The sequence below is a fragment of the Lathyrus oleraceus genome, chromosome 3 (genome assembly GCF_024323335.1).
Source record: "Lathyrus oleraceus cultivar Zhongwan6 chromosome 3, CAAS_Psat_ZW6_1.0, whole genome shotgun sequence".
Classification (NCBI taxonomy): domain Eukaryota; kingdom Viridiplantae; phylum Streptophyta; class Magnoliopsida; order Fabales; family Fabaceae; genus Lathyrus; species Lathyrus oleraceus.
Genome location: NC_066581.1, coordinates 182,526,086 through 182,537,893, shown reverse-complemented (window position 1 = coordinate 182,537,893; position 11,808 = coordinate 182,526,086). Strand labels below are relative to the sequence as shown.

General features: G+C 35.8%; 1 protein-coding gene across 1 annotated transcript; it reads left to right on the top strand.

Moving 5' to 3' along the window:
- Window positions 1-1,757: 1,757 nt before the first annotated feature.
- Window positions 1,758-3,127, top strand: LOC127130315 (uncharacterized). The gene is made up of 3 exons (XM_051059346.1): window positions 1,758-1,761; window positions 2,328-2,426; window positions 2,478-3,127. Exons 1-3 carry the CDS (start codon window positions 1,758-1,760, stop codon window positions 3,125-3,127), a joined length of 753 nt encoding a protein of 250 aa, XP_050915303.1.
- Window positions 3,128-11,808: the final 8,681 nt, after the last annotated feature.

The following is an 11,808-nucleotide window of genomic DNA, read 5'->3' as shown; positions in this document are numbered from 1 at the left end:
TATGAATCAAAAGAAGCATCACACAAATGACTGTTGAGAACAAATGAACTTGATGAATGATTCTTATGGAAAATGGCATGATCTTAATCAAGCCCCTTACATGAGCTAGGGTTTCACACAAAACATCAATAGGAAAACCATATCCACAAATGCCAAGGACACATGATTAGGGTTGCAAGCTATGCTCCATAATAAAGACAACTATGATGAAAGACTCCCCTCTACTCAATGCTTTCTGTAATCAAGGCCCTTGAATCTATGATTTTGTGTTTTTCTCAATGCAAATGGAATGTACATGATGTTATGGGTATGCAGATGAGATCCTAAACCAAAGGTTATGTGGAGATGAAAAGGGGAGGGAAAATTTTGAGGTACGACAACGTCATCAGAAGGTACCATAACATCAACATGAGAAGATCCATCGTCATATCTGTGCTGTCTAGGTGGGATGATGTGTGGGTGAGATACAATAAGGTACCATAATAAGTACTCATCCACACACTCTGTAGGGAGCTGAACATTCATTGCATGATCTCTAGTGGCATGTGCAGAACCTAAAATGTGACCAATAAACCAGCTATCAATGCCATCAGATGGAATAGCAGGAAGTGGTCGCGGGATATTCTGGAAATATCTAAAAGCGTGCAGACACCTAAGGTCTCCCATCGCAGATAACCATAAAACAATGAAGTGTCATTAAACTCATGATGCACTATATGGCCTACGTAGGGTGTCTAGAAGATATTATCTACAGTCAACACATCAATCCTCCTCCCATACTCCATAAAACCTCCAGTTGTGCATACATGGCCCTCCATATCTGGGCTTGTGGGGACTCAACAGTGGTAGGAACATACCGCATCTCACATATGGAGGAGAAATGCTAGTATATCCAGCTCTGCATAATAACAAAGTCTCGGATAACTAGAAAGAATGTCATAAAAATAACTAACATAATAAGAAATGGTTATACTTGAGATAGACTCATATAATTGGCAAGTTGTCTAGTCTAAAAAATAGTCGCCTCTTCAAGTGTAACATATTGAACAGTCGATGCAGCACACCCATATGCCCAACTGCAATGCTCAAGGAGAGTAAACAGCGACATGTACTTCGCAGTGATATATATATATATATATGTATATATATATATATATATATATATATATATATATATATATATATATATATATATATATAAGACATATCCGCTGAGATAGTACATCCTACAAGATGTAGCGTGTATACCCTAGTGGCTTCCTCATACATACCCTGATGCACTAGATCAACACACCTCTCCCGGAACCAAGATAGTCGAAAGTGAGCGCCCCTCATAGTCCTAAATTCCTATCTCACTTGCTCATCAGTAACCCCCAAGTGTTATACAGTAGTCATATATGCAGTCTCCTGACTAATGATAAGAGTGTTAAATAGCTCCTGACTAATGGAAGGAAGATGTCTACTTGTGTCATCGCTCAACAAAGGTTGTCTATAACTCTTGAATAATTATGTATAATTTCATTAATTTATTTATTAATTAATGTAAATAAAATTTTATGTTCCCATAAAGTTTCTCTATCAATCTCTGGAAGTTTCTCTATCAATTTGATATAAAAACCAGTCGGTCAGAAAAGAATGAAATAAACAAAAAAAGATAAGTTGAAGTTCGAAGGAGAGATATGTTCATAATACTGTTATTATCTTATAATTTGAAATTTATGGATATAGTTATGATAGTTTTCATGAATGTGAAGACGATGGGTTGTATATCTCGTTTGAAACTATTAATTTATAAATAAAGATATTTATCTTTTTATTATTGTGATATAATCCAAGTTAGTTGGTTAGTTAGTTAGACAGTTTTTAGCTACTTGAAGTACAAGTGGCTTATTGTATAAATATATGGGTAGAGTGTACTATAGTTATATCAATTCAATACAATTTATTTTTCATTATCTATTTCATTCCTCTCTCATCAAAGTGCATCGACATTAACAAATTGGTATCTAGAGCTTTTGGTTCGTTCTTCTTGACCGTGTATTCAAGAATTACACGTCGGTGGTCGTGTTTCCAGGGATCATAATCCTTTTTGCAATAAAGTTGATGATATCAATTGTATTCTCAATTATCTTCCAATTCTTGATGGAAAAAAATTTGGACCTGATGGAGTAAACATATGCAGTCATTATTTGGTTTTCATGAAACCCTATAAGTGGTGACTAATGGCGTTTCTGAACTTGCTCACAACGTAAACGATGCTCAGAGAATCATTCACAAGGATGCAAAGAAGAAAGATTTCAATATTGCATTCTTTATTCAATATGCAGTGGATGCAACAAATTTTGATCAATTATCTCATGTTGAATTGGTGAAAGAGGCATGGAATATTCTTGTCAAGTATTACGAAGGTGGTGAGAAGGTTAAAGGTCTCAAGTTGGAGGCACTATGAAGGCAGTATGAGTTACTAAATATTGCAGACTATGTCTCGAAGGTGCAGAATCCTTTCCATCTCATGAAAGGATGTGGTGAAGTCCTAATTGATAAGATGATTGTTGAGAAGGTAATGTGTACGTTGACCTCTCACTTTTATCATGTTATCCTATCCATTCAAGAATCCAATAATTTTACAACCTTGAAATTGGAAGATTTGGTTAGTTCGTTAGAGGCACATGAGTTAAGGATTGTAGAGAGGAAAAAGGTTCAAGGTTTGATACAAGCAATTCAAGCCCATATATTAAAGAAGCATGGTGGTTCCAATAAGTTTAAGGGAAAAGGAGACAAGACTCAGAGTAAGAAGTCTTTGGTGAATCCTCAAAAGGATAAGGTTGCTGATAGGACTTCTGAATCCCTGAAAAGAGGAAAAGGAACCTCGTATCAGAAAGACAAACAGAAGATGAAAAATGTGAAGTGCTATAACTTTGAAAAGTGTGGTCACTTGGCCAAGAGTTGTTGGTACAAGAAAGACAATGGAACGACACAAGGCAAGGATGATGAAGGAGCGACTCTTGCACATCAAGATTCAGATGATTCATATGGTATGGTGTTTATGGTTGTAGTTGCAGATGAACATGTCGACAACAAGACATGGTTCCTCGACAAGGGTTGCTCAAATCACATGACTGGTTGAAGAATGTGGTTAGAAGATTTCAACGAGTCGAAGAAGAGCAATGCCATGCTTGCAAATAATAGCTCGTTGTAAGAAAAAGGTACATGAAACATAGTTATTCAAATAAGTAATGAAGAAAAATCTATGATCAAATATGTACTTTATGTACTTGGAATTAAATGCAATCTACTAAGTGTTGGACAACTAGTCCAAAAAGGTTTCTCAATTGTTATGATATATGGAGCCTTAGACCATGATTAGTTCGACTGAGGTACAATACCTAAAGATAGTTGTCGACCACAAGCGTAGTTGGTTGTGCCATTTGAGGTTTGACCATTTGAATTTTAGGTCACTCAATCAACTGATTACTCAAGATATAATAATTGTTATACCAAGTCTTACGATGCCCGATAAACTCTATGAAGGTTGCTTAGTAGGGAAACAATCCAGAAAGTTTTTTGCTTCAATTATGCCAATGAGATCCTCCTACATGATAGAAGTAGTACATTTAGATGTATGTGACCCATTTAAGGATCATACCATTGGTGGAAACAAGAATTTGGTCCCATTTATAGACGAGTCTAGTCGAAATCTTTAGATTCATGTGATCAGGCTAAAAAACGAAGTGTTTTTAATCTTTAAGAGATTCAAAACACTTGTTCAAAGTTCTAAGGACAGATGGAGGTGGCGAATACATGTAGAACATCGTATTGATCTTGAGGTAATTTGTCCTTACACGCCTCAACATAATGGAATAGCATAAAGACGAAACATGAACATATTAGATATGGCTAGATGCATGTTAAATCAAAAGAACTTACAAAAATTCTTATGCGGTAATGCAGTCACCGCTGCTATTTATATTCTAAACAACTTCCCTGCCAAGAAACTGAAGAACAAGGTTCCTGAAGAAGTATGGAGTGACAAAGGACCATCAGTGAGACACTTGAAGATGTTTGGCTCTATTTACTACAAGCATGTTCCTGATGGTCTTTCCATCGCTTCCTCGAGCCATTGAAACACTTTTTTTTAGTTTTTGGCAAACCTCAAGCAACTTCGAACAAAGCAAAACAACCGCATGTTGGAGCTTTCTTCATCGCCACCGCATCTTGTTGAATGGTCTTTCCATTGATTCCTTTCCATTTCTTTTCATTATATATTTGTTTTTATAAAAAATAAGCCAAACTTTCATTTGTTATGATGTTGTTCCGCTTTTACGTGCGAGAGAGAAAGTGCATCGAGATGGGGAGAACTTGAAATGTTTTCTCTAAGTTTTGTTTCTGCAGGAAAGTATCGAGTAGAGAGAAGAGTCTTGAGATTTTTTGTTTTCCTTAATTTCCCTTCCATGTGTCAATATGCGACTGGGTTTGTTTTTTTATTTTCAAATTTTCATGACCTTTTTTCCCCAAGTTCAGCGCCTGTACATAACTTGATCCTTTCTTTTACTTTCTTTTTTTCATTTATTATTATTATTATTTGTTATTATTTATTTTAATTTATTTATTAAATATTGATTTTTGTGATTTAAGTTACTTAGTGCTTTAATGTAGAAGTTGGGATAGGGACATGTCTTATTTACACCTCCCATGTCAATATGCATTTTCCTTGTTTATTTCATTTTTTGTTTATTATTTATTTTGATTAAATAATCAAATAATTATTAGTTAATTACATTAATTAATTAATCGTTTGCTTTTCTAATCATTTAGTGTATTTTGTTTATTATTTGATTTAAATATGTCTAGTCTTTTTTTTATTGAGTAATCTATATCCATGTAAATAATCAAATTCACTAACTTTTCTTTCGATTTCAAAATCAATTACAACTTCCCTAAAATTCAAAATCCTTTAAAAACAAAGACAAACATTTTTCACTAATGCATTAAATTTTTTTATAAATAAAACAAACACAAAAGAAGAGGAATGTTGGAATCTAGTATTCCAGTATAACCCTTGAATGATTGATCCCGAGATACGCATCTTGGGATAGACATTCATTCCTTCTTTCACTCCTAAAACACTTTAAACTATATTCAAAACCATTTTCAATTTCAATTATATACCATGTCTCAAACATATTATATGAACCAAACCTCGATCAACATCGAGTGCTTTTTCTAAAAATCAAATGTAACATCATCTTTTTTAAACAAACTCGAAAGAAGAGGACTGTTGGAATCTAGCATTCCGGAAGAATCAACAAATGATTGGTCTCCAGACATGCATCTTGGGATAACCATTCATTATTTTCTTTCGCTCTTAAAACACTTAAATCAACTTGGACAAATAAGGGTCGTTGGGATCAAGCATTATGACGTAACTCTTTGAACAATTGATTCTTATCAAATGTTTGTTGCCAATCAAACAATTTTTCTTAATTAATTCGAATGAAAAAGGACCATTGGAATCTAGCATTCTGCTGGAATCCCGAATGTTTGATCCCGAGGCTTATGTCCCCTTCTCATCGAGCATTTATCATCCACCTAGAAATACATCCAACCACATCAAACTCTTTTTTCTCACCTTCGTGCGATTGATCTTAAAACCTTTTTATAAACAAACTACATCTTGTCTTAAGATGATGCAAAAAAATGCTTCATCCATGATTGTTGAGTTGAGGTAAGTGACATTTTCCTGTGAATGTTGAGTTGTAAATCCATTCAATGTGATACAAACATACGTTCCTCACCTGTTTTGGACAAAACAAAGTTTTCCGACAATTAATACAAAATAAATTTTGCTAAAATCGACCAAGAAACAAATATTTTCTACCCATAACTACGTAAGCCTTGAATTCTCTATTACACTTGGAGATACATAAGAGTAGGATTGCGAAATCTTGTTATGCCCCCTAATAATAAAAACCTTTTTAGGTCCTCTCTCATTAATAAAAATTAAAAAACATTGCTCTTCTCTCCTTTCCTATCCCAAATAAGTAGAATATTTCAAACTAACATAAGCTAACATTCATTCGATACTAACTAAATGGTTCTCGTTGAGTACAACGGACGTGAGGGGTGCTATTACTTTCCCCTTGTGTAACCGACTCCCGAACCCTGATATTGGTTGTAATAACCATATATTATCCTTTCTTTTAGGGGTTTTATCAATATTTTCCCTTTCCCTCATTGGATATAAATAAATTTCACTGGTGACTATGTTCAGTCTATTCTGCGAACATGCAATTGCGCTTCGTGAGCGTTGTGTTCTCATTATTTCAAGGTACGACAGATGGCGACTCTGTTGGGGACAAGAACATCTCCTAAGCGAGTCAACCCTAGTTTATTTATATTTTTGTATGTGTGTTAACTTTGTTTGTTTCTCTTTTTATTTGTTATATGTTTTCTTTATCTTTATTTTATCTCATTTTTATATCTTTATATATTTATGTGTGGGATTTGAGATTTTTATATCATGAATAAAGCTCTACACCCGAGCTTTAGAAAAATAAGAGAGAACACATAAGTTTTTATTATAAGTTATGTATTATTAGTCCCCAAGGACCACTCCTTGCATGCCTATCATGAAGACTCCCCAAGAGTATACCTGTTTGTAAAACTCGTTATAAGACAGCTAGCATGTCGCATGATGCTGATTCATGAAGGGTCCATGACTCTAGGACCCCCTCTTAGAACCAGTTCTTGTTTAGGAGGTTGTGTAATGTTGGACTCCAAGGGCCTCTCCTTGTTGCACCTAACATGAAAACCCTACTCAGAAGAGACCTTTCATCACTCTTGTCATAAAGCGGCTAGCCTGTTGCATGACATTGATACAATTATGGTCCATGACTCTAGGAACCTTATTAAAAAACCTAGAAATTATCATGTGAATAGGTTTATGGGTATAAATCCTAGAACTATCTGTTAATAAGCCTATCAAATATGGATTTATGAGTTACTCATGTTATCCCACCCATATCCTAACCATACATGTATTGCACTCTCTTTGCATATAAAATACGAAAGTTCATGCATCTGTATTTCACTTACATTCTTGCATATCCTTTAAATAAAAAGATTCATTCCATTTTTTCCCTCATCAGTGCTACCCTGAGTTCTCAACACCACTACAACACTCAAGCAAGCGTTCGTTAAAGGATGGAAGATCTAGAACAAGAGTTGGAAAGAATGAACTCAGAACTCGAGGACCTACAAGGAAATATGGGTCAAGTCATGGAGATGCTTCAAGTCATCAAGTCCAAGTTAGACACTCAAACAATGGTCGTCTCATAGATCTTCGGTCTTACACTTGAGCCCTAACCTGAAAGAGTTGTGCCTACCACATGGCCCACTTTTGGTTTACCTCCTGATTTTATGCCCGCATTTGAAGGTGCCCTAGGTGTTATGAAGTCAACACAACAGGAAATTCCTTTACCTTTCGCCACCGAGAAGCATCTTACCGTCCAAACTGTCACTTCACCATTTATCCATACACATGTACAAACTCACTTTAAAGATCTACAACAGATCTATCATGCTCCAGATTTGTCTGACGAAGGACGAAAGGCTAGAGGACATAAAAGGGATAAAGGAGAATTTTCAGATTCTTGAGAAAAGATTAAGGGCAATGGAAGGCGGAAAAGTCTTTGGTGCTGGTGCCATATAAATGTGCTTGGGATCTGGTCTTGTGATTCCTGCGAAATTCTAGAGCCCAGACTTTAATAAGAACGAGGGACACTAATGCCTCAAAATTCATCTCATTATGTACTATCGGAAAATGGTTGCATACGTCGAGGATGATAAACTGATGATACATTGTTTTTAAGACAACTTAAAAGGTGCCCCCTCCAAATGGTACTTAAGCCTTGACTAGAGCCGCATCCAATGCTTCCAAGACTTATCTGAAGCCTTTATCAAGCACTACAAATACAACATAGATATGGAATCAAATAGGAAATAGTCGCTTAGCATGTCCCATAAAGATAATGAGTCTTTCAAATTGGTGGAGAGAGGTGGCCTCGCAAGTTAAACCACCCATTGCTGAAAAGGAGTTAGCGGATTGTTCCATGGATATTGTAAAGCCTATGTTTTATGAAAGAATAGTGAGTAGTGTATTGGAAAGTTTCTTTGATTTAGTTGTCGTGGGTGTCAAAGTTAAGCTTGGGTTGAAAAATCGAAAGATGATAAATGTTGTTGAATCTTCCAACAACAATGCTAGGAATTTTTTTGGAGGTTTTCAGAAAATAAATGAAGGTGAGAAAAATGTTATATCTGCTAGCCGAAGAAGAGGCCAGCCATGGAAGAAGCAACATTAACAATTCACTTATCAACTACCCACTTATCCTATGCAGTTTAGTCAACAACCCTATGTATCTCTTGTTGCACCCACTTACCAACAAATAGTTCCTCCTCCTTATCAAGGACCTTTTGTTTAAGGGTACCAATAGAACATGGTAGTTCCTCCATACCAACCAGCGCCTTTCGCTCGTCCTTATCAATAGCTAAGGGCCCAGGCTCCACAAAACCACAATGCGCCTATCAATCAGAACCGCAATAGGAGAGAAAACTCATTTTGACCCGATCCCCATGAGCTACAATCAATTATTCCCGTCTCTAATGCAGAAGGGTTTGATTGTTACTAGGTCTCTTCCTATGATACTAGAGTCATACCCCCATGGTATGACCTTAATGCACATTGTGCATTCCACGAGGGAGCACCAGGGTATTCATTGGAAGGATGTTATGCTTTGAAATCAAGGGTTCAAGAGCTAATCAATAACAATATTATGAGATTCAAATATGTGGGACCGAATCTTGGAATCAACCCTCTCCCGCAACATGGAAAGTGAAGCATGAATCAAGTTTGAAGAAGTCAATTCCATAAAGTTGGCAATCGTTTGGCTGTTTCAGCATTTCTTTTGTAATTTATTTGCATGCTAATTGTTTGTTTGCTTTTAAGCATTGTTGTTCTTTGAATTGGTAAGATTAATGAAATATTTATGCATCTTTTGAATTAATGCATTCGTATTCACTATTGCTATTTTTCCTTCATATATGCAAACAAAAAATACTTCTCCCATTCACTTTTGTTTATCAAACCGTTGTTTTAACAAAGATTGGAAGGAGAATGGTGAAAACTAGATACCTAACATTCCTTTGGTATGCTTTTGATTAGAACTTTGTCGATGATGTAAGGCATTTTTTCAAATCCTCAAACACCAGAGAGATAAAGAGTTAATCCCTAGTGAACCACTTCTAGCCTAGAAGTCGGTGTTTCTTTCGAAATTAAGACCCTTAATTTTAACCAGGGGAAGGGTAGTTGTGTTCAGATAGTTCGACTATGCATTCAACCTTCAAGAGAATTAGTCCATCTACACCATCCCACCTAAGGATCAACCACAAACTTCGCACACACCACAAAGTGCAGAAGAAGTCCTGAAAAGTCAAATAACATGGTAGTTACAACCTTTCAGCAAAATCAAGAAAAGAAAAGGCCATTAAGTCAAACACCACAAAAGACGACTTAGGAAAAATTAGAGCATCCTGGTGGACCAAGCCTCAAAGAAGCGGTCCAGGAAAAATAAGGGATAAAAACCAATCAAAAAGAGGTCGTCAAAACCGTCAACAAAAACAACAAAAATAAAGTAAGGTGGTTTCCATTTCAATAAAATCATATCTTGAATCTTCAGCATTACCATCACACCTTCAAACCCTCTTAGAAGTAGAATGCGTGTATCAATTAACTGAACGTAGGAACTGGAGATCATTAAGAAGAGAGTCTGGTTTTAAAATCAAACCTTGAGCTTTATATCCTTTTGTTTCAAAAAAAACTGTGAACCAGGCCACATCACAACCCTTAAAAGACCTAATTGAGACATGGTTTATTTTGAAAGCATAATACATCAGAGTTGTGTTAAACTGACTCCAAACGATCTTTTTCAATCATTTGATTGCATCATCTTCCATACTGTGAATGACTAGATCATCATTGTGTTCATATCAGTGACTTTTTCATTGTATTTCATTAAATAGATATCAATAGATTTTTATTTCAAAATTGCATGAACATTGCATTAAAATTACCATTTTTGAATGAACAATTTTATTTGCAAGTTAATGTTTGGTATCAAGGAAATTCCAAAAAATGCGTAGCCAGTTGAGGAACTTGATCATGTGAAAGAAGTCCAGCCACTGGCAAATCACTTTGAGTATCAGTCAATCCGAGCCAATCACCCCAAGGGTCAGTTAGTCAAGAGTAATTTTCTTTAAGACTCATACCGGGTCAAGCCACCTTAGAAGCTCAATGAGTCCAACTATCGAAAGGGCGGTTAATCAGAAGTCTACCATTCCAAGATTTGGTTAATCAAGGGCAGACCACTGCGGTATTTAAATATTACGGCAAGCCATCTCAAGATCGTATGATGGCAAGCTATTTCCAAACATATTTTAAGGAAAACCTCTTCAAAAGAACCAACAGACTGGGGGCAAGATGAGCCATAGAGGGGTAGACCCCCCTTCATGCTTTCAAACTACTCAAACAAATTCTACCATACGTCAACAACTATTGAGTTTGAGACGAGTTCCCGTAAATCTTGTTAGAACGGTTCATTAATCCTCTGAAAGGATCCGCTTGGCTAGTTGTAACTATCAAGCTTGATACAATTCTCCTTTGACAACATCTATCACAAATACTTGGTTTGACTTTTCGGTGTTGAGGAATCAGAACCTCCATAAACAGCGTCCATAAACTCTCAGTCTGCATAGCGTCAACATTTGCATATCATGATCATTGACATATCATGCATAAAAGAGAATTACAATCATGCATAGCCCAAAATGTATTTCATACTCATTTTACATCAGCCCAGGTCTCGTTGTTGATCCAATATCCCTTGACCTCAAGTCCAACTCAGTTGGCACCTACCAAAACAAATTTTTGTCCATGAGGTTCAATTTCTTTTTGAATTATCTGATGAATTTTTGGATTATTCCTTTGTCTCTCTGAAGTATTTCTAGATCGAGTTTGGTGTTATGACATCTTTCCAGAACCTATCTGACGTTTTTCCAAATATTCTTTGTAATTCTAATGCATTTCAGAGTTTGTTTCTTTTTACCGTTTGATGAATTTACAAATGTGTTTTATCTCTATCTGAAGCATTCCCAGACATGTCTAATATGTTCTGACATATTTCCAGAACCCCTATTATATGAGATTGAGTCTTGTATTCTGATGTATATCCAGAACCTCCTTCTTTATGTTATCTGACGTATTTCCAGATATTCCTTCGTCTCTCTGATGTATTTCCAGATCGAGTCTTGAGTTCTGATGTATTTCCAGAATTCCTCGATGTATCAGCGGATGTGTCTGTCTTTCGGATGTATTTCCATATTGAGCATTGTTATCTGATGTATTTCCAAATATTCCCTTGTACTTCTGAGGCATTTCCAAAATTCATTTCTTTTACCATATGATGTATTTCCAAATATCCCTTGTAATTCTGTTGCATTTCCATAAGTCGTTTCTTTTACGCTTCGATGAATTCTCAAACATGTCATTTTTTTTCTGATGCACTTCTAAAACCCCTATGCAATTCCATAACATTATTCTAAGATTCATTGGTGTCTCTTAAAATTCAGTTGTCACTAGCATTATTCCAAGTTCAGTTGTTACTAGAACTCATTTTAAACCCAATTGTCATTGGCATCACTGTCACTCTGTTTATAAACCCAATTGTAACTAGTATCTGAGTCTGATTGTCACCC